The sequence below is a fragment of the Choristoneura fumiferana genome, chromosome 5 (assembly GCF_025370935.1).
Source record: "Choristoneura fumiferana chromosome 5, NRCan_CFum_1, whole genome shotgun sequence".
Lineage (NCBI taxonomy): Eukaryota > Metazoa > Arthropoda > Insecta > Lepidoptera > Tortricidae > Choristoneura > Choristoneura fumiferana.
The window spans coordinates 13138205-13164192 of NC_133476.1; the positions used below are offsets into that span (position 1 = coordinate 13138205).

At 37.9% G+C, this 25988-nt stretch overlaps 1 protein-coding gene across 7 annotated transcripts in view; it reads left to right on the forward strand.

Moving 5' to 3' along the window:
• The window catches only part of LOC141428210 (receptor-type guanylate cyclase Gyc76C-like), a 40688-nt gene that overhangs the window by 13037 nt on the left and 1663 nt on the right, over positions 1 to 25988 (forward strand). For 6 of the 7 annotated variants that reach the window (XM_074088044.1, XM_074088046.1, XM_074088043.1 and 3 more), the window contains exons 3-22: positions 6630 to 6834; positions 9378 to 9575; positions 10663 to 10728; positions 11609 to 11849; positions 12814 to 12960; positions 13535 to 13731; positions 14217 to 14385; positions 15006 to 15175; positions 15807 to 16097; positions 16673 to 16792; positions 19020 to 19160; positions 19688 to 19759; positions 19854 to 19943; positions 20048 to 20123; positions 20748 to 20906; positions 21583 to 21772; positions 22165 to 22305; positions 23808 to 24030; positions 24535 to 24679; positions 24932 to 25134. In XM_074088044.1, the coding sequence (XP_073944145.1) occupies positions 6658 to 6834; positions 9378 to 9575; positions 10663 to 10728; positions 11609 to 11849; positions 12814 to 12960; positions 13535 to 13731; positions 14217 to 14385; positions 15006 to 15175; positions 15807 to 16097; positions 16673 to 16792; positions 19020 to 19160; positions 19688 to 19759; positions 19854 to 19943; positions 20048 to 20123; positions 20748 to 20906; positions 21583 to 21772; positions 22165 to 22305; positions 23808 to 24030; positions 24535 to 24679; positions 24932 to 25134 (3216 nt within the window). In that variant the 5' untranslated portion in view covers positions 6630 to 6657. Of the gene's footprint in view, positions 1 to 6517; positions 6537 to 6629; positions 6835 to 9377; positions 9576 to 10662; positions 10729 to 11608; positions 11850 to 12813; positions 12961 to 13534; positions 13732 to 14216; positions 14386 to 15005; positions 15176 to 15806; positions 16098 to 16672; positions 16793 to 19019; positions 19161 to 19687; positions 19760 to 19853; positions 19944 to 20047; positions 20124 to 20747; positions 20907 to 21582; positions 21773 to 22164; positions 22306 to 23807; positions 24031 to 24534; positions 24680 to 24931; positions 25135 to 25988 lie in introns of those variants that run through there. The other variant, XM_074088049.1, reaches the window with a different exon arrangement.

Sequence of the window (25988 nt, forward strand, 5' to 3'; positions counted from 1 at the left end):
AAGTCAATGCGACCACTGGCAGTGGGTGAACATGAACTTGCAAGATTTGACCCAACAAACAGGGCTAATTAAGACAGACAGTCAACGGGACAGGTGAAACTGAATAAAATATTGTAAAACATAACCCTCCTTCGGGCAGTCGGGTAAAAAAGGACTCGCTTGCTGGAAAAGGGTTTCAAAAGAATAAAGGTACTTTTCTATGCTTAAAATTTGCGTTATTTTTATTTCTTCCCTTGCTAAATTATAGCAGCAATATATTGTAACTTTGTTTAGTATCTCCTGTAATTCCGTAGCATTGTATTGTTATTGGTTTTATTTTATCATACTTTTTTTAACGTATCCTTCACAATAAAATTCATATTTCAAGTTGTAAGAGGCAGTCTTGCGTGGATGGCCGGGCAGCAGAATTTCGTTGAATTGTGTGTGTACTTCAGCTTTGTGGTGTAGAGTGGTCGATTTTTATTATCTTGAGGAGTGGGTGCGGTCGGGTGTGGCAGGCCAAACATCGACTCGACGAGATCAATAATTTACATACGTATACTTTCAACATCACGAACACAGATTGCTTCATCCAAAAAGGGTAGAATTAACATCTCGTATTTGTTACATGAAATGATAATCTGGAGCGAGGCTAGGCTACCCATTGAGGGTGTGTGTAAAAAAGAAGAAACTTACCAACTGACTGACATATCAATGCACAGCCCAAACCACTGGTATTAGACATTCCAAATTAGGCACGTAGGTTCCTTATAAGGTCTAGGGGTGCACTAAGAAAGGATTTATTTTAATTAACCCCCTAAGGGTGTTAATTGGGAGTCCAAAGTTAGTACGGGGAAACAAGATTAGTTAGACTATTATATTCGAAACTTCACAGGAGTGGAGTACCTACTCCTAACAATAAATGAGGAAACACATATTTCAGGTTTTTTGAGAATTAACCCCTAAAAGGAGGGAATTTGGTGAAAAAGTCTGAAAATAAACATGGGTATTGTTTCTATGGTTGATCAGGTCGCGTCGATTTTAAAATCCAATGTGGTGGACGTGAAAAACCATCTCTCCTGTTGGGGTGCGATGGAGTTGAAATGTCTTAACTATCAATATGGGTGTGTCGTTAATATGTTTTTTGTGACGTTAATTACAAATATGGTATCGAATTTGAAATTTAATATTGTGGACATGAAAGTTCTTGAAAGTCTGTGTGCCAAACTGCTAATAAATTCAAAAAAGAAACTGACTGACTTATAGATCAACGCACAGACCAAACCGATGGGCCTAATTTTTTTTTATTTGGAATATGCATTCCTTAATATGTGTAGGTAGACACGCACTAAGAAAGAATTTTCCGAAATTCTAACGGGATAGGGAATAAATGGGATTTTATTTTCGCTTAAAAACGGCCCTAACTCCGTAATTATAAATATTAGAGACTTAAAATTTTGCATGCAGGTAGGTAATTAACAGTTCAAAAGTGAAGATTTCCCAAAATTGCCACGAGATAAAACGAATAAAGAGTATTTTCTGTATTATAACTGAATCAGAAAATGCAAAAGCAAGCTAAACTAATAAAACTAGGAACTGAAAATTTTCCATACTTAATATTAATCTGGTGACAATACTAATCTGGCAGTGGCATCTTGGTAGTACGGCCAAGATCATCTCCGTAGGAGGTAACTCCTCAAAAATTAATGGCACACACAAGAAACTTTGCATGATCGTTCGATTTAAATGACAATGCGTTTATATGATAGACACCACGCCATGTTGCAGCCAGGGTCGTCTGCTCTTAAAGGTTGATAGCACAGATACGAAATTCTACATTTACCTTCAGTTTTGATGATACACATGACTTGATAGAGTGAGACTAAAATATATAGCTAAAAAAAGCTAATACTTAAGAAAGAAAGAAAGAAAGAAACTATATTTAATAAAAAAATAAACATTTAATTCGAAAAACGGGTTCCATATGTTGTTAGTTATTAGTTAGTGACAAAAATTAGCTTAAATACTATGTTAGTTCTTAGATGGATGGATGATGACGAGGATGGAGGATGGACGATGGACGATATACGATATATGATGGACGATGGACGATAGAGGATGGACGATGGACGAAGGAGGGATGATGGATAATGGTGGATTAATACATACACATAAATGACTTGGTCATCGCATGGCTACATAATGACAAGGATAATCGTCAACGTAAGCTATATAAATTAACCCTAATGAAACATAGCGCTAGCCCTAATGCCACAATACAAGTAACAGGCTAATGCCATGCGGTTTAAACGATACACATACGAGTAAGTATGAGTAAAGCATTGAGTGCGGTGGCCAAGTCAGTATGTGTATTTAAAAATATTTGGCTTACTATTTATTTGAGAAGTATATAATTTATTATTCCACGGCTTTAAAATAAGCAAGTTGGTGAAAATCGAGTTCTATGGACACCTTCCGGTACTGACAAAAATATCCGACTTGGTATAACATTGCATCTCAAAATTTGTTTCTATGTTTTTGATGGACAAAATGTTTTTGATGGGATACACTTATTCCGACCCCACGGAAATGATCCTATGTCGCGTACGAAGTTCCAGGCAAAAGAACACGTAGGTTTTCTAAAATTACACCCCTGAAGATGTCATAGGGGTTTTAATTTTGTACAAACTATCAGTGTTTGGGTTGATCTCTGAATTCGAAAATTTGCAAATGTTATTCCCTGAAAAATCAATCAAAACACGAAAACAAGGATCGTAGAAACGAAATCTATGTTACCCCAAATTTAACGCGAGCGAACTGGTACCTATTATAAAAGCGAACGATATAAATGAACAATTATTCAAACAAAACACGAGATTGAGATTCAACAAATATTTCAAGGACTGCTATCGAATTGTGATAAATACTTACTTAAAAATATGATTTCTCCATCCTTAATATAAATACTATAAATACCTAGTATTCTATGTAAATTTAGGTTATTTACCCCTTTTCCAGGCATAGTGCATATAGCGACCATATTAAATGTACACAAATATTCGACCTTGCTAAGTTTACAATATGGACAAAAGCAATTGAAGTTGTTAAAAATATTACTCGTTTTTAAATTAATCCCCCATAGGTAAACAATATAAAACTATGATTTATTTCGTAGTAGCACAAAGCACAGATAGTATCTGTGTTTTGTGGTAGTAGCGTATCTAAATTTGCGGCGCTTGGAAAAGGTTTAAATTATGCTTGTGTCAAATTTCATCGAAATACGCAGTTGAAGAATTTTTGTGAGAAAGAGTAACAAACAACAAACATCTATAGGTAGAGAAACATTGTCTGTTTGTCATAAACTTTCAATATGCCCAAAGATTTAGATACTAAGGACGACTTGTAGACTTTTTTAAATCTTGATTTAAGGCTTAAACTGACAGTTCTTGTATGGATCTGACAGGACTTAAGACCACTTAAACCTAGATTAAAAAGCCTGCAAGTGGACGTAAGAAAAACAAATGAAATAAAAAAAAGATTACTTGTGCAAATTATGTGGCCAGTCTGCAGCATAATATAATGTGCATTTTTTTTACGATCCTCTAATTTTATACATGATTGATTGCTGATATATATCAGCTAAATCGTTACTACAAGTAACCACCTACTTGTAAATAGGTAGGTAAGTGTGCTTGCGTAGTCAGTACATTATAAGTAATTTTAACCACTTGAAATGTTTTTTTTTTTTAAGTAAACTGCTGATTCAGCTCGTACGATGATATCTTTCGTCGGTTATTCGGTTCTATAAATAGCTCGGTAAATATGTAACTGAAGTCGAGGTTACAAATATTAACTTCGACACGACACGACGCGATTGACGCAACGTAGGTACTACTTAGAATAGTCATACGGACTTTGTAGAAGGAATTTAAATTTTTAAGTTGAATGATATTTGATTACTTGCTGCCGCAGTCTGAACCATTATCTGATAACTTAATAAATATTTGACATTAAGAATCTATTCTGAGAATCAGTTTAATTATAGTTCACAACATGATACCAAATTTCAAGCTGAATGATATCTTGTTACCTACTTGCTGCCACAGTCTGAGAAATTCACTGATTAACTTACTTACCTAATAAAAATATTTATATTTTTTTTTTATTCGACTGGATGGCAAACGAGCAAGTTTCTCCTGATGGTAAGATATCACCACCGCCCATAAACATCTGCAACACCAGGGGTATTGCAGATGCGTTGCCAACCTAGAGGCCTAAGATGGATAAATAATCTCTTCTGAGAACAGTTCAGTTTAATTATTATCCGTTAGACTTGTCTTAAGTTGTTTCTGGCCGCAGCAATCGAAATATTGTATCACTGTAGCGAAAAAGCATAAACAAATAAACAAGTTAAATTAAAAAATGCATTAAAGCCATTAATGAACTAAAATTACATTTCATCTCATATTATGAAGCGCAGGATGCGATGCGGGAATTGACATTTTAATCGTAGATACAGACACCAAATGATAAAAGTACCCAATGTTAAGCTTACTTTTACCTCTTGGTAGCCTGCAGTGGTCTTTTATGAAATATCGTGTTATATGCGTATGTAACCAAGATAACCTTTGCAACATTTCCCGAGATTAATTTATCAATAATGTCAAAAAAAAAACAGTCGCTTATGTCTCCAAACCAAACAAGGTAGAGTATTTCCTAAACATCAAATCAGCTCACGCTAACTAAATACAATCCGTGAGCTCTTAGAAAAACCTTCGGGTTTCGGGGGAAATCGGAAGGATTCGTTAGTAGAAAATGACAATTGTCTTTTTGAATTAGTAGCAAAGCAATCCATCACGCGAAGAGTGCACTCGTTGTGTTTTCGATGATTTATATAGAGCAGTTAAAACCACCACATATTTATTTCGTTTGTTATTTCTCGGAAATTGATTCCCATGGCGAGTCAACTTAAACAGGGTACGAGTATTTCTGTAAATAGCCAATCACGGGAAATTGTTTATAATGTATATGAATATTTTGTAAAGAAGCTAAAAGTTTTTTAAAAAAGTTCAAGACCGAGTTATAAAAGCAACGGGGATTTAGAAAAGTACAAGCAGACCAAAAAAATTCATTTGACATACCCAAGAGAAGTAGATACAGTATAACAACAGCTCTATATACTTCCAAATAAAAGTAGTGTGTTAAGGCGGGGTGTTCTCAATTTAAATTAACGATGGAAGAATTCGAAAATGCTGATTTTGTTTTATTTGTATCATGACAAAAGTCATATTGTATTAAAAATAGAAAAAGATAAAGAAGCGTAATATTATTACAGTAAGGTTAATTTTGTACTAATGGTTATTCTTTACATAACTTTTTACGGTAGCTTTGAAAAGTTTTGCAAGTTTATAACAGAACTAGAACCGCATATATCACGATCGCGTGTCATCGTCAATACCCGAAGCATGCTTCTAAAATCCGAAGGTTTTTTTAAGAGCTCACGGAGTGTACCTACTAACATTCCGCCTTGGTATCAAACAGTCTTATGAACCTTTTTGTTTAGTTAATCATCCGTTAATGAGTTTTACATAAGTTAAAGTTCATACTTAATATATGTATCTACTTATAATTGGGCCTGCAATCATGGAACAGCGAATTTCATAGTGATTACGCCTACTTTTTTCTAAAATACCTGTTACACGCGCAAAACTTTAAGGACAAGGATAATATAGTTTGTAATCGTCGTACTTGAAATAAAATAAAGTGATCTATTACTCTTAAGTTAAGCTATGAAGTTCTTCATTGACACAAGACTCAGCGTTTGTGGTTTGGTCTTTACAATACAAATCCCTACTTAGCAAAAGTTTTTATTGTTCTAGGTTTTATCAGTTAGTAGTGTTTGGGATGTGCGACAAGTAATTATAAGCACATTACCTTTTTATTTAATTCTAAAAATAAACTGACAGCGTTATCGCTGACGTTGGCGCTATCTCAAGGAGAGATCGTGCGCCGCTAAAGCCGCACTCATCTGCGAATGCTCGAGCATTTCTGGGCACTGTTCTCGCTCTGTTGCAGCACTAGCACGCTATCACTGCTTATAAGCGAGCTACAGAATTTTTTTCTCGACAGCTCGCATCATTCTTCCGGAAACATCAAACGTTTCAATTGCTTTATGTCCTCTTATCTACGAGTTACAAATACGCGTGACGTAGGTATTGAATCGACATAGCGTGAGCATTGAACTCACCACCCCTAGTATTTTAGTATTTGAAATTATTTTTTTCTTATTAAGTATCAATACCCGCTCATCTCCGCTAGCAGCGCATTTTGCCGGTACAGACAGTGGCGTGTTGTCAAAACAGCGGCACGTCAATTGGTCTAATCGGTCTCCGGCTGCGAGCCAATTACTTACTTGACAGCATGGAAGCAATTCCTACATTTGAGGGCGGAAAGCGCACCGCAGGAAGACTTCCCTTTATTCAGTTACAAAAATAGATACTTATTGTCGCCATCGTGCATCGCGCTGTACGTCTCGCTTTACCATGCATCTAACCTGAGTAATGCGAGTTGTTATCGAACTATCAGATTGGCGCTAATGCGTTTCTGCGCGAGTGGACATGTTTTTTGAGGAAGTGCTTTATTTTTTTTAGTTGCGGATAGTGCGGTGAAGGCGTCGGCATGTGGCGCGGCGCCCGGGTGCTGGTACTCGCGGCGCTGAGCCTCCTGGCCGGGCCTTCGCTGGCGCTGCACAAGAAGTACAATATCACCATCGGCTACCTGCCATCGATCAAGGGCGAGCTTCGGGACCGACAAGGCCTCGCCATCTCTGGGGCGCTTTCTATGGCCCTCGAAGAGGTTCGTTCGCTTACTTACTGCAGTTTACATAAATCGACATTCTCATTTAACAGATACGGCCGCCCGCAAATTGCATAAAATATAAAACTGTACAAAGATGAACTGCTATTTGATTAACACGAATTCATATCTACACTTCCGTAACTAAATATAGTTTCAGCAAATAAAAATAACGGGCGCAAACATTTCTGATATGCGTACATTCGGAGCTACAAATATTCATGGCTTAACATAAACATAAATAAACATAAACCTTTTTCAGTTATTGCTATTGACGAAAATAGATGATGCGGTGATATGTGGCGTGCTCAGGCAAAAGGGACCACTTTGCCGCCCCTAGATTCCGTTCTAGAGCAGTTTTTCCAGATCAGTTCAAAAATAGTGAAATTTTGTTTAGTTAAAGAATAGCTTCTAGGCACCTAAAAAAAAATTATAACAAAAAATTTAACCGACTACTAAAAACCATGAAAATAATTTTCTACCAGTGAAGTCGGTCGGTGCCTCAGCACGAGCCAGCAGGTGTGGACCTATAGTCATCTACCTCACCTACGCACTTTATATTGGACTTCAATCACTCCTGCTGGCTCGTGCTGAGGCACCGACCGACTTCAGACTGGTAGAAAATGATTTTCATGGTTTTTTGTAGTTGGTTAAATTTTTTGTTATAATTTTTTTTTCACGCTTTTTAGTGTTTATAATCTAAGATATAATAGTTTATATCAACTGCTCGTCACCTTTTGCGAAAGATTGCTTTTTCCGATGCTGAGTTCATTTTTGAGGAGTCCTGGTGCTACACCACCCGTTTCACCATATGCATTACGAAGAGCATAAGTTGCTTAGCAACTGTGTCAAAGTAATTAAAATTCAACCCGTGAAATACTTGTAATTGAGTAGTAACTCCGATGGTCAACTGTCTTCATCATCAGTTCCACTTCACCAAATGATGATGTTCAAGAGCAAATGCACGAGTTACTTACTACAAAATATATTGAATTGACTATAGGTGTCCGTACAGCATTTGAAGAGCTCCCTCGATTTCCTTAAGATCCAATAATCAGATCCCGATTTCGTGCTTATCGTGCTTTCGGGACCTAATTGAAGACATTCCTAGACGAACACAAAAAAAAATTTTCAGATCGGTTCATAAATGACGGAGTTCTGGTTCTGAGGTAACAAACATAAAGAAAATACCACCAAATTGATAACCTCCTTTTTTGAAGTCGATTAAAAATCTATTGTGCATTGTAGGTAAAGCATGCAAGTCATAAATTTCGGTGATAAGTTGGACAATATTTCGTTCAAAGTTTAGTTGTCAGGGTACCACTTTGTCGCTAGCAGGAGTGACGGAACAAATTATTAAGAAAAAATAAAAAGTCAGTCAGTTTTGAATAACGATAAAGTAGAATTTGTTATATTACTAACTTTTGCCCGCGGCTTTGTCCGCGTGGTCAGGTTTCCTCACGATGTTTTCCTTCACCGCAAAGCTCGTGGTAAATTTCAAATGTAACTCCGCACATGAATTTCGAAAAACTCAGAGGTGCGAGCCGGGGTTTGAACCCACGATCCTCTGCTTGAGAGGCGATAGGTCAAACCACTAGGCCACCACGGCTTCACTTACTATATACCCTGAAAACAATAAAATCTATGAGCAAACTATAACTGCCAAATATATCAAACCGTTTTGGGTTTAATTTTTTTTTTTGCATAATTTAAGTTCTTTACACCCTAATGTGTGATATATTTTTTTTATTCAAATCATTAGTTTTGCATTTGCCTCTTTCATCATCTTATACTTTCCAATATGTAGAATCACCTAAACCCATTATCTCCATAACTTCAAACTAGAACTCGGTTTTTTACACCCACAAACTTTGAAATCGAATATCTGAAAACTACGTATTTCCATGTTCAAAATTCATAAAAAAATAAGTTTACAATTTAGAGAACTAATTATTTTTGTATTGAAAAGAGTATATTTTACACTATACGCTGGTATCAATAACTCAATACCACCAAAGTGGTCCCTTTTGCCTGAGAACGTCACATATATTTAATATGAGTTTGTTTTTTTAGGTTGGTTTCAGTGCATACGGTTGTGATAGTTGATTTATTAGTGTCTACGACTTTGACCATGACTGTTGTAAAATCGTAAAACAGTGGATTCTCTATTAACCCTTTGTGCAGTCGATGGCTGGATAGTTAGAATTTATTTGTGTTTGACATTTAAAATAGGTACTTAATTAAAATCATTAATTCAGATCCATGCAATATGTAATAGAGGTATATCAAAATAATGCGCACTTGTTTATTTGGCCAAGTTTAGAAGCGTGAGGGGAAATACGAATTCAGACTTATTGCTGTTCAAACTACTAAAGGCAGTAACAACATCGAAATGTGTTTTTTAAAAAGCTAATTGCCTATTTTTGACTACTCTTTTAACCAAAACTTTAGATAGAACTTCAAAACATCCAAGCTTTATATGCAAAAGTCACAAAAGTGATACACTTACGTTGAACAATGATATAGGATGGTTTTGTCATCAGATCAACAACCAAACGGTGATATTACCCGATGTGGAGATCCTACTGGAATGGAACGACACGAAGTGCGACACTGTGACTGCCACCAGACTGCTCACTCACATGAGCTGCTCTGGCGTCGTCGCGTTCTTTGGACCAGAGGGCCGTTGCAATACGGAGGCCGTCATCGCCCAGTCAGTTAACTTACCCATGATCTCTTATGTAAGTATCTAAGCCTTAGATTCTAAGGGCATGCTAAAGCTACTGTATAATGGTACAAACTTAATGCAGTTACAAAATAGTGGCGATTTGAGCGATCAACTAACGCTTAATATAGCGTTGCCTCCGTGCGCTTTCATGCTGCGTTCACGCACAATAGCTTAGAATATAGAATAGACCAGAAGACGCTTTACGATTTCCCTCCGCCTATCGAGAAGTGTTTCCAGAATCAAATTTGAAAACTCACGCGTCCATTCAAGACTATTATAGCCTCCACTTTGGCCTACTCGCGTCCTAATTCGTTGCAAGTTGCAACGAACCGAATCGGTAAAGATATGGATATATACACTGTCGTATATGACGCAATTGAGGATGCATTTATCCCCTAAAGGGCTGATTGTCAAAACATGATCATATTTTCTTAGCATACTAAAATTGGTTACATGAAGGTTTCTGGTTTATTCCATATAAGTATTCTAAAATCTAGTTGCCGGCAGCTAGTGCTGAAACTTATTTGTTTATTTATAAGCCTGTAGAGATGTCCCACTGCTAGGTAAAGGCCTCCCCCCATGTCCTCCACTCGGCCCGGTCTTAGTCTTAGGCGATCTCTGACTAGATGCAAAGAAAGGTGTCCAGGTCATCCCGCCATCGACGCCTGGGCCTGCCACGCCGCCGAAGTCTGTTTTGTGGTATCCCGTCTGTGGCTATTTTAGCCCACCTATTTATATATATACGTGGCCTGCCCAGTCCCTTTTCAGCCTGGCAGTCTTTGCACCCACATCAGCAATGCGTGTTTTGGAGCGCAATACAGTGTTTCGGATCCGGTCAACCCGTTTCACTCCTAACATACTGCGCTCCATTGCTCTCTGGCAAACCTTGTCTCAATTTGGTCTGCTGTAACTCAGTGTGACCATGTTTGAGCACCGTAAGTTAGGACAGCCACATGTCGACGAGCCTCCGCTTTAGGGCTAGCCTAGCGGAAGATCGCCCTTCATGTGTTCATGCTGAAACTTATATTGTTTTTTTTTTTAATCTTGGTTTTTCGAACGGTGTTTTAATCGTATGCTATAATTGGTGTTGTTATTTTCAGAAATGCTCAGATTACCAAACTTCAACTATGTCTAACTTCGCCAGATTAGAGCCTCCTGATACTCAGGTAAAATAGTATAGTAGGTAAGAAAAATTGGGATGTTCCAATTTTTGACAACGTATAACAAATCGAAAACCGTTTGGAGAAATAGGCTTTGTGAAGCGTTTTCAGAAATCAGATTCCAAAAATATGATAAACTGAATAAAATAAACAAAATTTAAGTAATGACCTTCATTTGACCCCTGCAGTGGCTGCAGTGTACAAATTGACAGTTTGAAATGTTGCTGTCCTGCTTACAATAGCAAAGAGTAACAAAGATAGAACTTTAATCACATGATGCGCACCCGGCTTTAAACAGTTTTCATTTATCGTAAAGTCCGAAATGTATACGAGTATTTCCAATGTATTTTTACAAATTAAATTATATATAAAAGTAAATATAAACGAATTTAAATATCAGATTTTAATAAAAAATATCTATTTACTATCACACCATTAAACAAACATAGGAATAATCGAAGCTAAAATAAGATAAATAAATAAAACTATTTGTCATGGTTCATTTAGGACCCTAAGCCGTGCTTGTATTATTTTCACATTGTAATGCCACAGATTATGTTATGTACGACCTGAATTTTTCTAGGCGATGGAACGTGGCTGTCTCACTGTGACGTCATCCAGCGAATTTCGTAAAAAAATAAAAAAAAATCAATACTCATCCTAGTTCATAATATATAAAAATGGTATCTTAAAATATCCTATTCTTTCCAAAAATAAAATAAAAACTATAGGTTATTTTTTTTGGTGCATCCCAATTAGTATTCCTTTTTAAATTGCCGAAGTTGACTTTCTAATGGCTGATGGAAGTGTTTAGCTTTGAGTGAGCGTCGTTTTCTGCAAATTCTTATGGTTTTCCGCCTGCCCTAAACTACAACAAATTTTCCAGGCGACAAAATCAGTGATATCGCTGCTTCGATACTACAGATGGAACAAGTTCAGTATCTTGTACGAGGAGTCGTGGGTGACGGTGGCACTGACGTTAGAGAACCACGCAAAGAAGAATAACATGACGGTGAACCATCAGCGGCCCGTCATCGACGGCTTTAAGTGCTGCGAAGAAAAGATGACCTGTTGTGCGCCCGGCTTCTGGTACCAATTCATACAGGAGACCAAGAACAGGACTAGAAGTGAGTACTACCGCGCCAGTGCGGATCTAACGTGGGGACATTTGCGATCGCATTCACTATCTGTTTCTTCTCTCGTCTTATACGATCTATAGGTTTACAGTAGAAACATTTTACATTTGGTCAAGTCTCCAGCGTATTTCGTAAAAATATTATAAAAAATTAAATACTCATCCAAATTCAAAATTAATGAAAATGGTATCTTAAAATATCCTATTCTTTCCAAAAATAAAATAAAAACTATAGGTTATTCTTTTTGGTGCATCCCAATTACAGAAAATCAATATTTTAAATTATTCCTCTATTCTGCTGCCCGCCATAATGCCATGATAGCATGACACTTTTTGTCACGTTTCGGCATGGCCATCTAGATGCACGTCGTGACTAGGGAGCATATATACAACACTGGAGGTTGAACGCCGAACATCCGTTTGAAATATTAATTAACTGATTATTCTTAAAATACCTCTTTTACAAAATGTGCGTGTAGTGTTTTACTTTCCTCATAGTGCAGATGAAAAGGAGAATGCCTAACTCGGGTGAAATTACCCATTTTCCCTCGAACAATTTGCGCTCTTACTTCGTTCGACCGCTAGAAATATCTCTGGTGAAATGGGTCACTTTCAACCCTCGTTTATCAATCTACTATTAAATATTCAGCGAAACTTATATATGTTATGGACAACTTCGTATTTGAAAGAACCTGTTTGGTTATATGTAACTATCAGAGCATTAAGTATGAGAAATAGAATTTAAATATAAATCGTATTGTATTGAGAAATTATGATGAGTATGAGTGTTGCTTTGTAATGTTGCTGACAATGACTCATAAATTGTTTCTCACTTATCAATATCTAAAAATATCTTTACTGTGTAACACTTGCTGAAGACGTGGAATAGAGTTGGTATTATTGTGACAGAACAATGTGATAATATTATGCTTATTAGCTTATGATTTACCTTTCAGTTTACGTGTTCTTGGGATCAACATCGGGTTTAATAGAGATGATGACAGCCATGGAGTCCTTACAGCTGTTTGTGAAGGGCGAATACATGGTGATATTTGTCGACATGCTAACTTATTCCCCAAAAGAAGCTTTGAAGTACTTGATCAGTGAGTGCTTAATTTTAACCTAAATTATACTTAAATGAAGAAACAGGGACCTAGCGCTGTAAAAAACGTCCAGCCAACATCTTAACCAGCTAGCTCTACATGCTTGATGTTTGGTAGACGACTGTAGCGATTTTCAGAAGAGTGGTTATTCTTAACAATTTTAACTGATTTTTTTTATTTCATGAAGAAACTTCAATACATACATTTCTGAGGCTGTATTGTGTAACGCGCTGACGTTCGCGATCACATTCACCATCTCTTTCAACCCTCGTCTTATACCATGTGACAGATAGAAGTGGTGAAAAACGATTGTGATCGTGAACAAGTGTGTTAGACATTAAAGCCTCAGATCCATGATTACATTTTATTGGCCGCCACATACATTCGGAATTTCGTTTTGGAGTTTCGATTCGAAATTCCGATTCGGGATTTCGAACGCAGTAAATCCATACAAATCTATAGACCTACCACATACGGACAGTAGTTTTCCGTTCGAACTTTTCTCTGATTCGGAATTCCGCATAGTCGAATCGAAATTCCGAACTCTGCACTTAATTTAGATATTTGCGAACAGAGACAGAAGAGAGGGGTTCGCAGCTGGTCTGTCCACAAACACCGGAGTTCAAGAAGCGAGCTCAGTCCCTATTCGTGGTGGTGTCGTCAGAGCCCGACGGAAGCTATGAAGACTTTACGAGTCGCGTGCGCAAGTACAACACTATGAAGCCTTTCGAGTTCCCGCTGCCCGCTGTCTTTGGAAACAAATTTGCCAAGGTAACAAATTCAAATTATATTGCGTTTCATGTTGTTCTTTGGTACGCTGATTCTGAGTGATCCTGTTCAAATAATTATTTAGCGCCTTTAATTCTCCAAATTATTTGTTTGAGTATAAACGTAGACAATTCGAATGAGCTATTGTAAATAGCAACGCATGAAAAATGATATGTAAGTACCTAGTAAATTAATATTTACTTGCACTCCACTCATGCTACTTAATTGCTTCGCCATGGTAGTGAAAAAGCAGATTCTACCCATTTTACCCTCGACTTAACTATCAACTCTTGTGTGCGACTCGGGTGGATACAATATAGGCAGAGTCATTCACGATGACGCGTGCCGTGATTCTTATTACAATGTGATTAATGTCTAATTTTGACAATCACGCGTCTTCGTGGATGACACTAGGTATAAACGTCTCTGGTAAAATGCCATGTTTTATGCAATGCACTTGTTGCATGATAAACAACATTCTTTTTCAGTTCGTATCCATATACGCTGCGTACTTGTACGATTCGGTCCAACTGTACGCTAGGGCGCTGGACAAACTCATTAAGGAGGAAAAGAATTTGACGTACCAAAAATTGATGAGCATATCTACGAACGGATCGCGCATTGTTGCTAAAATGATCGAATCTACTCCCTATAAAAGTAAGTGGTATTTTGTATGTATTTCTTACATATTTATCTTATTTCATTGCTTTTTACTCGACTGCGTGAAACAGAGGGTTGAATATGCGACCGTTTTGACCGCTCGAAGCCATCGTCACTGTCCTGCCTCCACTAACCTGAACGAATTGATCTGAGTCCCTTGGGTTAGCTTTGGCTGTATTTCATTTTAAAAAGTTACCACCGATCTTAACCTTTAAAAAAAATGCCGAGAGATTAAGAAACGCAAGAAAAAAGTTGATTAATGACTCATAGGGTGTTCATGTTAGCAGTAAACATATTTGTTGGCAGTTTCTTTGCTATGCCTAAGATTCTCGGCAACACACGGTTTAGTTATGTGTGTGAAGTTGCTAAGTCACACTACATCTGCGTTAGTACTTCATTGAAAGGAAATTGTCTTGGAATGGGGTGTACATCCGCTGGAAATATTTAGGCGGTCTTGCGCGGACCGGACTATTTAAACGCAGACCTACTTTCAAATCAGAGTTAACTATTAGCCCAGGGTTAAGTAGCCTCAAATATATGGAACTGTAACCTTAACCCAGGTTTTTACACCCTGGACTATACAAGTGGCCCTTACTCAGTTTTTTTCCTACTCGCAGGTGTATCGGGTATGTCGATTCGGTTGGACGAGCGAGCGGACTCTGAAGGAAACTTCTCGGTGCTCGCATTCAAGGCGCGGTTTGCGAGCAACCTCAGCGATGACGACGTCAATTGCACGTATAGTATGATTCCCGTCGGACATTTCCAGCAGAGCAGCCGCGAGTTTCCAGTGAGCACACGGGTTTTTTTATGTATTTAAACAAGGCAAAAGGCCGTATTTCAAGAAAAAAAAGTCATTTGGATTAATTAGGCTGCGTTTCAATCAATGTGCGAGGACGTGTTGCGAAGAATGTGTTTTTCGTGAACCAATAGGAACGCTTCATTTACCTCGCCTCGCTTCGCTCAGCTGTTTCCATCACAGCGGTGCTGTGCGAGGATAGGTAAATGAAGCGTTTCTATAGGTTCATGAAAAATACATTCCTAGCAACACATCCACGCACATCTCTGGTGGAAACGCAGCCTTATACCATCTGATGCATAATGTTTTAAGCTAAAAATAACGCGTGTTTTTTTTTACTCTTGAGATACTGCGCCTTTTGCTTTAAGAGGGCACTAAGGCAGTATGGTAGCCAGTGCAAGGTAGTTGAGTTAGGGATTTAGATAGATTTAAGGTCCAAGACTTGTAAGGACTAGTGATCTATAATCTCCAGTAATAATTGTCAACAAAAAAGGGCTATCTTATTTTTATAATTATCTTATCTTTTGAATAAGTATCCAAAAGCCCATTGTCATCTGTACTGTGTTATTTGTAGATGGTTAATACCATTATTTTAATTTTCGATAAATACATTTATTTACAGGAATATAAATTGAATCCCCGTCTACCGATCGACTGGCCGGATAGCGTGAAGCCCGAAGACGAGCCCTCGTGCGGGTTCCTCAACGAGAAATGTCCCAAAGACGACTCTCAAATCACCGCGCTGGTCGTGGCCGGCACGCTGGCAGTCACTCTCTTCTGCACTCTAGTCGTTACTATTAGCATTTACCGCAAGTGGAAGATTGAACAGGAGATCGAGGGTCTACTCTGGAAGATAGACTCGCAGGAGATCGCTGGATATTTAAGCAGCGGGCTAGTCTGGTCGCCTAGTAAGGTAAATTGTTATTGCTTATTGGTTGCGACATTGGTGTATTCAGGGATGCTATTTGAAGTCTGTTTCTACTGATTAAATTTGATGTCGTTTTTAGACCTTAAGGGGCTGTTTCACCATCCATTGATTAGTGTTAACTGGCGGTTAGGTGTGATGCCGTCTCTATTTGTTTTGTTCGAATGGACGGAGACGGCATCACATTTAACCGTCGGTTAACGCTAATCAATGGATGGTGCAACAGCCCCTTAGTATAGTATATTAAAACTGTTCTAGCTCTCAAGCTGAAGAATCAACTCATCGCTTTAAAACCGAACTTATAACTACGGTGCGGTACTGAGAAAGTAGTGTTATCTCTGTCTGTCTTACGGTAATTGCCAACACAACTTTCTCTGTCATGATTCCATATGAGTGAGCTCACTCACTCATTTCGGAGTTGACACATTTCGGCGCGGTCAATAAGTATGAAAAGGGCGTATTTAAACTTCTAAATCTTTGGATACGAATACGAATATTTTATTGCAAAATTAATATATTGGAGGAATTTATGAAAGTAAACTTTGTATGTATTTTTTTTTCAGTTAAGTTTAGCGAGTGGTATATCGTGCGAGAGCAGATGCTGCCCTCAGATATTTGCGACTACCGCTCAGTACAGGGGCAATGTTGTTAGGCTTAAGGAGTTGAAGTTTTCTAAGAAGAAAGTAAGTTTAAGTTTAACCACATTTTAATATTCACTTATTCCAAAAAAGATATCTTCTTTACAGTGTCTATCAGGAAAGTAATCTTAAAAGATTTTAATTTTTTCCGACTGCTGAAACCCTAAAAATGCAATCGACTTAAAATCACCCGAATCAGAACCAAATCCGAATCGTGTTTTGAATTATTTGATTTGTAATCATTACGAAGTGAGATTATATTGTTATTTCCAACACTAAGATATTTTGAAAAGCATGATTTGTTAGTCAAAGAGCAAAACGGATTTCGAAAGAATAAGTCAATAAATAAAGCTATTTTCGATCTAATGCAAGTCGCTCTAACTCAGATGGATAAAAGAGTTCCAGTTTCAGCTCTGTATATGTACATGACAAAGGCTTTCGACTTTGTTGATCATAACATTCTACTCAGCAAACTATATGCTTACGGTGTGCGAGGTAATACATATAATTTAATCAAATATTACTTAGCAACCGTAAACAGATGGCCCAGATATCAAAATTATGTATTAAATCAAAAACTGAAAAAATTTACTCTTCAGATTTTAGAGTAATACGTTATGGTGTACCACAGGGCAGCGTCCTGGGTCCTTTGTTATTCCTTATTTACATCAATGATCTACCAAAGGTTACTGATCAACCTTTAGTTCTATTAGCTGACGACTGTAAAGTGTTATTTACTGGTAAAAGTTGAATAGATTGTGAAATCAATATCAACAGGACATTAAATACAATAATTGAATGGCTGACAAATAATAATCTTAACGTTAACGTTAGTAAAATCAAAGTCATGTCTTTCAGATAGAGGTGGAATGAATCGTTTAATTTAAATATAGAATATAAGGGACAAACAATTGACATGATACATTTTTTAGGCTTAAATCTAGATAATAAGTTAGCATGGAATAATCAAATTGAAATCGTATGTAAGAAACTAAATAAATATTCATATGCAATGTATAATCTCAGGAAAATAGTAAATGTTTCAACAGTTCTAACTGCGTATCATGCCTATGTAACATCGACATTGAGGCACGGCATTATATTTTGGGGAAACGCTACGGGGTGGGCCATAGCTTTCAAAGCGCAAAAAAAAAATTATCAGGTCATTGTGTGGTTTGCGGAAAACTGAATCGCACTTTAAAAATCTCAAAATATTAACACTGCCGTGTCTGTACCTATACGAAATCTGTGTATCTGTGAAAACTAATATGGATCTATTTATGAATTATAGTAGTGTATGCCTTCGACACAAACTTTGTATCATGAAATCTAAAACAGCTTTATTTAAGAAGAGCGTACTTGGAATGGCCCCAAAATATATAATAAATTACCTAGGGCTATGCATGATATTGATAACTTATACGAATTTAAGAAAAAACTAAATATTTTTTTGGCTGAAAAGGCGTACTACTCCATCAGGGAATTTTTAGAATATACTTAAATATATATATATTGTTTTTAATATGTATGAATTAAACAATGAATAATAGTATTTTATGCAACTGTATCGTAATAGGGGTCCTTAAAACACGAGTGTGGGTCACATGAGTGTTTAAGGCCTAATTACGTTCAGTTGCATACAATATTTTATCTATATCCATATATTAAATCCTCTATCATGTGTTCAAGAACCATTGAGAATGACAATACAATACAAAGACTTTATTGTACACCAGACATAGTAAGCGATACAGAAAACAGATAGACAGAAAAAATTACAAGGTGAGCAATAGGCGGCCTTATCGCTTAAGAGCGATCTCTTCCAGCACCTGCATAATGACCTGCATTAACGAGAACTAGGTAGGTGTGTCTGCCCCACGAGCTGCGCCCGCTGCGCGCGCGTCGACCTGCTGCTGCACGTGGTCGCGGCGCGCTCCCCCTCCCCCCGTGCTGTAATGATGTATGAAATCTCATCATGATACAGATTTCTGTATCGTAATGACCATTACGATACAGCCGTGTTCATAATAGAATCCAATGTCATAATGCTGGTCATTACCTATGGTTTTTGAACGCATAATTGAGGATTTACTATATGGGTGTAGATCAATAAAATTACACCACTCTTAAACACAAGCCTCGCAAGTGAGATACACCTTTGGCCTAATCAGGTCAATCATGGGACAGTTATAATGTGAAAAAAAAACTTAATTAACGCGGCTGACCTCCCTAAGAAAGAACCACTTTATTGCTACATTACATATGTGTGCAGGACATTCCGCGTGACGTGATGAAAGAGATGCGGCTGTTGCGCGAGCTAAGGCACGACAACCTGAACTCGTTCATCGGCGCCGTCGTGGAGCCATTGCGAGTCGTGCTTATCACCGACTACTGTGCCAAAGGAAGCTTGTATGTGAGTACAATAATGATAGAACGATCGTCTAACACGCCATCGCAATCCAATCATATTTACGAATGATATAGGTCGATTCACTGTGTAAGTGCTTTATACAGGGGCCTTAATGTTTTGTAAACAAGTAAATAATATTTTTTTATAATACGATTATCATTTATTGAATCAACCTGTATTTAATCATTTTGTGATGCACACATAGAGATTATCATTCACTCATTCAATTCATTCGTGCCAGCTCTTGTGAATCGACCTTTACAGTAAGGATGATAGAATAGGATGATAATTGCGATTGTGACGGTTTGTGCGCTTTAAACCTTCGGGGACATCACGATTGACCGTGATAATGCGAGTGCTTCGGTGCTTCTTTCTTAGTAGTGTTCGTAGCTTAACAATAGGATGGATGAACTGACAAAATGCCATCGAACCCTACTTCCAAGTGTTGAGACTTTCAGGGAACCTTATCATTCAGCCTAATGTACGTCAAAATGATATAATAATAAATTAATCCAGGCGTCTTCTTTCAGGATATAATTGAGAATGAGGATATAAAATTGGACCAAATGTTCATATCTTCATTAGTACATGATCTCATAAAGGTAGTGTATATTATTTATTTGTAAAAATACATATTCTTTTTAGTAATGAAAATAAAATATAAGGTCCTTAAAAAACTTCTTTTTTTTATTTCAGGGTATGACGTTTATTCATTCGTCTCCACTAGTATTCCATGGAAATCTCAAATCCTCGAATTGTGTAGTTACATCCAGATGGATGCTTCAGGTAATGAGCTTCATATTAAATATCTCTTTTTCAAATGTTCAATTTAAATTTAAATCTTACTTAACATTTTATCGCAATGTTTATATAAATCAATTTTCTTCTAGGTTACTGACTTTGGCCTTCATGAATTAAGATACTGTGCTGAAAATGAATTTATTGGAGAACACCAATATTACAGAGGTATGTGGAACGGCTACTATGTTTCTACTTAAAATAAACACTAACTTACTGGGTACTACGCGATTTTCGGCGGCGTGGTTAGTTTAGTTAGTCAATAAAGTGCTATAATAGTTAATCACGCCTTCTTACATCTTAATCCGCACACAGGCAATCGCTATATGTATTAAGCATACATTTTCTCATAAACAATTTATCTTGATACAAGATTGGAAAATAAAAAATAATTACGAGGAATTAATCAATGCTTGTTGAAAAATAAGAAGGATATGAGTATGAGCGAATGAATTTAAGTGGTTAGAAAACCTGACGACGAAGCTTGAGGTCCCGGGTTCGATTCCCGGCCGGGGCAGATATTTGTATGAATAATACGAATGTTTGTTCTCGGGTCTTGGGTGTTTACTAATTCTCTCTGTCTAATTGACAATTTAAAACGTTCATATCTTCGTTAAAAAATCTTTGAGGACTCGATTTGTCAAACAATAAAGATATATTTGAACGTAAACATGTTTGCATATTATTATTCTTTATTGTCACGCCGTTCTTTGCATTCCTTTCGGTGTGTGAAGCTCATTTCTATACGCCACACAGTTTTCAAGGCGATAAACAATGTGTCGTGTTTTTCAGGCTTGTTGTGGAAATCGCCAGAATTATTGCGAGAGTTGGAAGACCCCAACGGCACAGTAGGCGGTACGCAGAAGGGTGACGTGTATGCGTTCGGCATTATACTCTACGAGATCATATCTAGGAAGGGACCATTTGGCATAACTACATTAGAACCCAAAGGTATGTAATGTAAAATAGTTCGGACTGTTCACTGACTATCTAATGAATGTTTCGTGTGTCTGGTTCAGCAATTTTTTTAAAATGCTAACATAAAGCGCTCGGTTGTTTTATGCGATAAACGCCGCGTTAAGCGCAATGCGTTTGACGCACATCTAATCTAACCAATCACAATCCACGCAATCTAATTACCAAAAATGCGTTTGCAGCCGCGCTCACTGCGTAAGACAATTTGGTAATTAAATTATCTAGTGCAAATTGATGTGCCTCAAACGCATTGCGTTTATCGCATAAAACAACCGAGTGCTTATATTCAAATTTATAGTTACAGCGAACGTGCCTTTATACAACTACATTGTTAATGTCGCTAGGTTAATCTACGCTTTCCTGAAGATTAAAATGAGAAAAAAAGAGACCGTTCTTTTCTTTCGAGTTTCAAACGAAATTAACAAACTAGTTTAAGTGTACTTTAATTTAAATATAATATATAATATTGTTTTTAATCTATATATTTTTGTGTATTTTTATTGTGTTATGTTTCTTTTCTTATGTACAATAAAGAGTACATACATACATACATTTAACATTAGTAAAAAGTTCATCTCAACTCTTTATTGCCTTAGACTTTAGCTGTGTGTCGCGAAAAGAAGATACTAAAATTAAGATATATATTCTCTAGATATAGTAGAGCGCGTAAAACGGCCCAAACTGGAAGGCGAGGAAGTGTTCCGGCCCGACACTCGAGCCTTGGAAGGCACAGTCGACGACTATGTTTTAAACACTATGCATGACTGTTGGGCGGAGGAACCCGCCGCGAGACCAGACTTCCCCGCTCTGCGCTCGCGACTCAAGAAAATGAAGTCTGGCAAGTGAGTTGACAACCTGTGCGCTAACACTCTAGGTTTCTCTTTCTAACCTTAGTGTGTATAAAAAATGATAGATCCTTAATATCCGCGACACACAGCGAACAATGATATTTTTTTAAATTCATTATCATATTGATTGTCTGCTACAGATCGGTTTATCACAATAAGGATAAATAATCTCGCTTTACTGTTTTGTGGTGTTCAATTTACAATATTTATGTTATTGTATTGTCAACTAACGAAGCAGCCACCAACCAATGAATGAAGTCGCAGTATTCATAATTTGGTATCGAAGAACTCAAAGAGCTAATTACGATATATACTTGAGATTATTGTCAGTTGCACGCATTGTTATTGGAAGTGAGTCCATGAGATAACTAAGTTGTATTTTACAGATCTAGAAACATTATGGACCAGATGATGGATATGATGGAGAAGTACGCTAATAATTTGGAAGAACTAGTCAACGAAAGGACGAGGCTATTGTTTGAAGAGAAGCAAAAGACAGAAGATTTGTTACATAGAATGCTACCAAAGTATGTATCGCAAACTTAAGCTTTATCCCTTATTTTCGGTAGGTACAACATGGATACATTTTCTCCGAATCCTGTATGATTATACCAAACAGTAAAAATGTCCACGACATCAAGTTCTAATGTCAACTTCCATACTATGTTAACCCAGCTTCACTAATAGTGTTAATGTGTGCATGGGAACTACTTGGTTAGTTTTAAGACATCATTTTGAGTTACTAATGAACTTCTTATTAATACGAGAACAGTAAAGGAAAACGCAAATACAACAAGCTGTCTCACACCTGTTGCAGATTGGCGGATCGCTTTAGTGTGCACACTGGTTTACATTTAGTCCAGTTGATTTTGTATTGTTTCATCAAACGATGCTTATTCCTATTTGTATTCCGGATTGACACTTAGTGTCTCTATCTATCGCGTCACCTAAGTCTGTCCTGTATAAGTATATCAAAACCAAATTATATCGTCGTACCAGGTTCTGGAACATAGACATTAAATCATAAAAATATTTACAATTAACCGTAGAATTTATTGTATTTAGCATTAGAATCAAAAACATGTGCAAATGATCATGCTTTGTGATGTGCAACATTTAATGTCCAATTCATAGCTTCTGTAGACTCCTGCAGATTAATCCTCTGCAAAGTATCTCTGTGGTGAATAGGGGTACGATAAACGAAAGCTAAGGGTGTCCCTACATTGACAATATTGACATGGACTTGATGTAAACCGTGGTACATTATGGTATAAAACAAAAATTGTAAATGTATTCACTTTGTTGTACTTGTGTTCTTTTCCAGATGTGGAGGTTGAATCCATTATAGAAATGTCGTGAAAATGTCTTGAGGTAATTAACTCCCTACTGGTGACTGTAGTTGGTCGCCGCGGGTGCGACCTCGCTTCTTATATTAACTCAGTTTTAGTAGAGTAGAGCTTGCTTGGGGTTTGTGGCAGTGGCCGTGCGTCGTGTTCGGTGATGGCGTTCAATAATTCTGTCTCCTTAGGGCCCAGGCGTCCCAGTACAAGTAGATTAGCATGATATTTTTAGACTAGCATACATACTTATGTATATAATATAATATCTTTCCTATAGTGCGATTGCGCTCATTATAGTTTGACGAGCAAGAGGTACTGTAGATCTGACACTAATGCAGCAATTTCGATTATGGTAGTCGCTAATATTGCAATTAATTCACATCTTTTAGTAGGTTGTTTGCACGGATTATTTTTAACACGATTTGGCTTGAAAATTTTGCGACTATTACATTAAGTGACTACTGACAAGCTTTAGCTCGATTCGAGCTACAACAAATGCAGAACGAAACGTTTTCATCTTAGATTAATTAAGGCTTCGTCCTTACTAAGTGGCCAGAATCGTTTGACTTTGTTACCCTTGTAACCGTAATGTATTACTGCATTCTCAGTTGTAGTTGGTCCTGTCAGTGGTCACTTTCACTTCAAGTAGTGCGTATTCCTAGCTTATTATTTTATAATGGTTGTTCCAGGTCTGTGGCTCGTCGCCTGACCACCGGCGAAGGCGTAGAGCCGGAGTCCTTCGACTCTGTAACGATTTACTTCAGTGATATCGTGGGCTTCACTGCCATGTCTGCAGAGAGCACACCGCTGCAAGTCGTTAATTTCCTCAATGACTTGTATACGGTGTTCGACAGGATTATAAGAGGCTACGACGTTTACAAAGTGGAGACTATAGGCGACGCTTATATGGTGGTAAGTAATTTAGTCCAAAGTTGATTGATAGATAATTGGAGCTAGATTACATAGTCCAGAACAGCTAGCACGTGTATCATTTTCGTGATATTTTCCTGTCTGACCATGTAAGCTGGAGGGCACTAAGCGACAAGCTAAAAATAAGCTAAAAATAGCTCGCAAGCTAAGTAGTCTCTCTGAAGACTAAAGTGACTTGTCAGTTGACCTTATTTCAATTATATAACTAGGAGATCCAATGCAGCACTATTGAAATCACACGCAAATTTACAATAATCTGCAGCAAGGGGTTGTGGAACTACCATGTTTAACACATCATTTGACTCACGTGGTTGTGATACAACAATGTTTCTTGGGACTTGCGTTACAGAAGCGTCTTGATTCACTTGTGACAACGAAAAGACTGAGTCACAAAAACGTGTCACCTGACTTGGGCTCTTATTGTAAAATTTTATATGTTGGAAAACAAAAACGTATCTGGAATGTAATGCATATGTTTGTGGTCAGGTATCCGGGCTTCCCATCAGGAACAATGACAAGCACGTGGGCGAAATTGCATCGATGGCACTCGAACTACTCAATGCAGTTAAGAGTCACAAAATATCTCACAGGCCAAATGAGACACTCAAACTTAGAATAGGCATACACACAGGTTTGTATGAAATTTATTAAGTATTTAATAATCTTATTTAGTAATCTTATTGTATTATGAATGTGAAAGTTTGTTAGGATAGATGTAACGATGTTTATTAGAATTTTTTTTAGACGTAGTAGCTGGTAACGGCTAGTGCACCAATAATTTCGACTGCAATTTTTGGCGATCACTAATCAATAAAAACAAATGATGGCTACACTTGGGTCAGCCATGCGATCAGAGTTGTCAATTATAGTATGATGTTACTAGGCGCGGTGGTGGCCGGCGTGGTGGGTCTGACTATGCCGCGCTACTGCCTGTTCGGGGACACGGTGAACACAGCGTCCCGTATGGAGTCGACGGGCGAGCCACTGCGCATCCACACGTCGCCGGCCTGCAAACAGGCGCTCGACCACATCGGTGGATACATCACCGAGCCGCGCGGAGCCGTGCCTATCAAGGGCAAGGGGGAAGTACGTTGGTTTAGATCAGTGATGGGCAAAGTACGGCCCGCGGGCCAACTCCGGCCCGCGAAGGGATTTAATCCGGTCCGCCAAGACGTTCCTTCGAAGTGAATAGTACCTACCTATATGGCCCGCGATCATAATATAATTTCATTATAAAAAGTATAAAGTAAACCGGTGTAATCCTGGCCCTCCTCTAAAATATCTGTAACTTTCTGGCCCCCCATGAAGAAAGTTTGCCCACCACTGGTTTAGATCTTTCGATACATATGTATCTACAAGATCGCCACAGGAAAGCTCGTGCTGGCCACAAATTACGTGGCAGCTGTTTGGACCACATTGGCGGACACCGAGCTGGGTGGAGGTGAGCTTATCAAGGGCAAGAGGGAGGTTCGTTGATTTAAATATGTAGACACTACACACCTGGCTATAAAATCGCTACAGGAAAGCTTGTGGTAGCCGAAAGTTATGTGGCAGCTGCCTATCCGTCGAAGTGGGATACATCACCGAGCCAGGCGGCGCCATGTTCATCAAGGGCAAGAGTTGGCATAGGTATCAAGGTTAAAAGTTGACTAAGATTCCTTTTTATATTAAGCCCATTTTCGCAGCAGAAGGCAGGAAAATTGGTAGAGAAGCGACGGTGGCTGAATATGCTCATTAGGCACAAGAGACTGCCACAGCAAAGCCCTTGGTAGACACAAGTTTTATAGCAGAACATAGAGAAAATCACTAGTAGCTCCAGTGGCGTCAGTGGCCGCATCCAACCTCTGGGTTTAGTAACGACTTCAATGGCTCAAGTGCTAAAGCGAGAAAATGTCTAAGTAGGCGTACAGCCTGGCTTATTTCAAGGGTCATGATAGAGT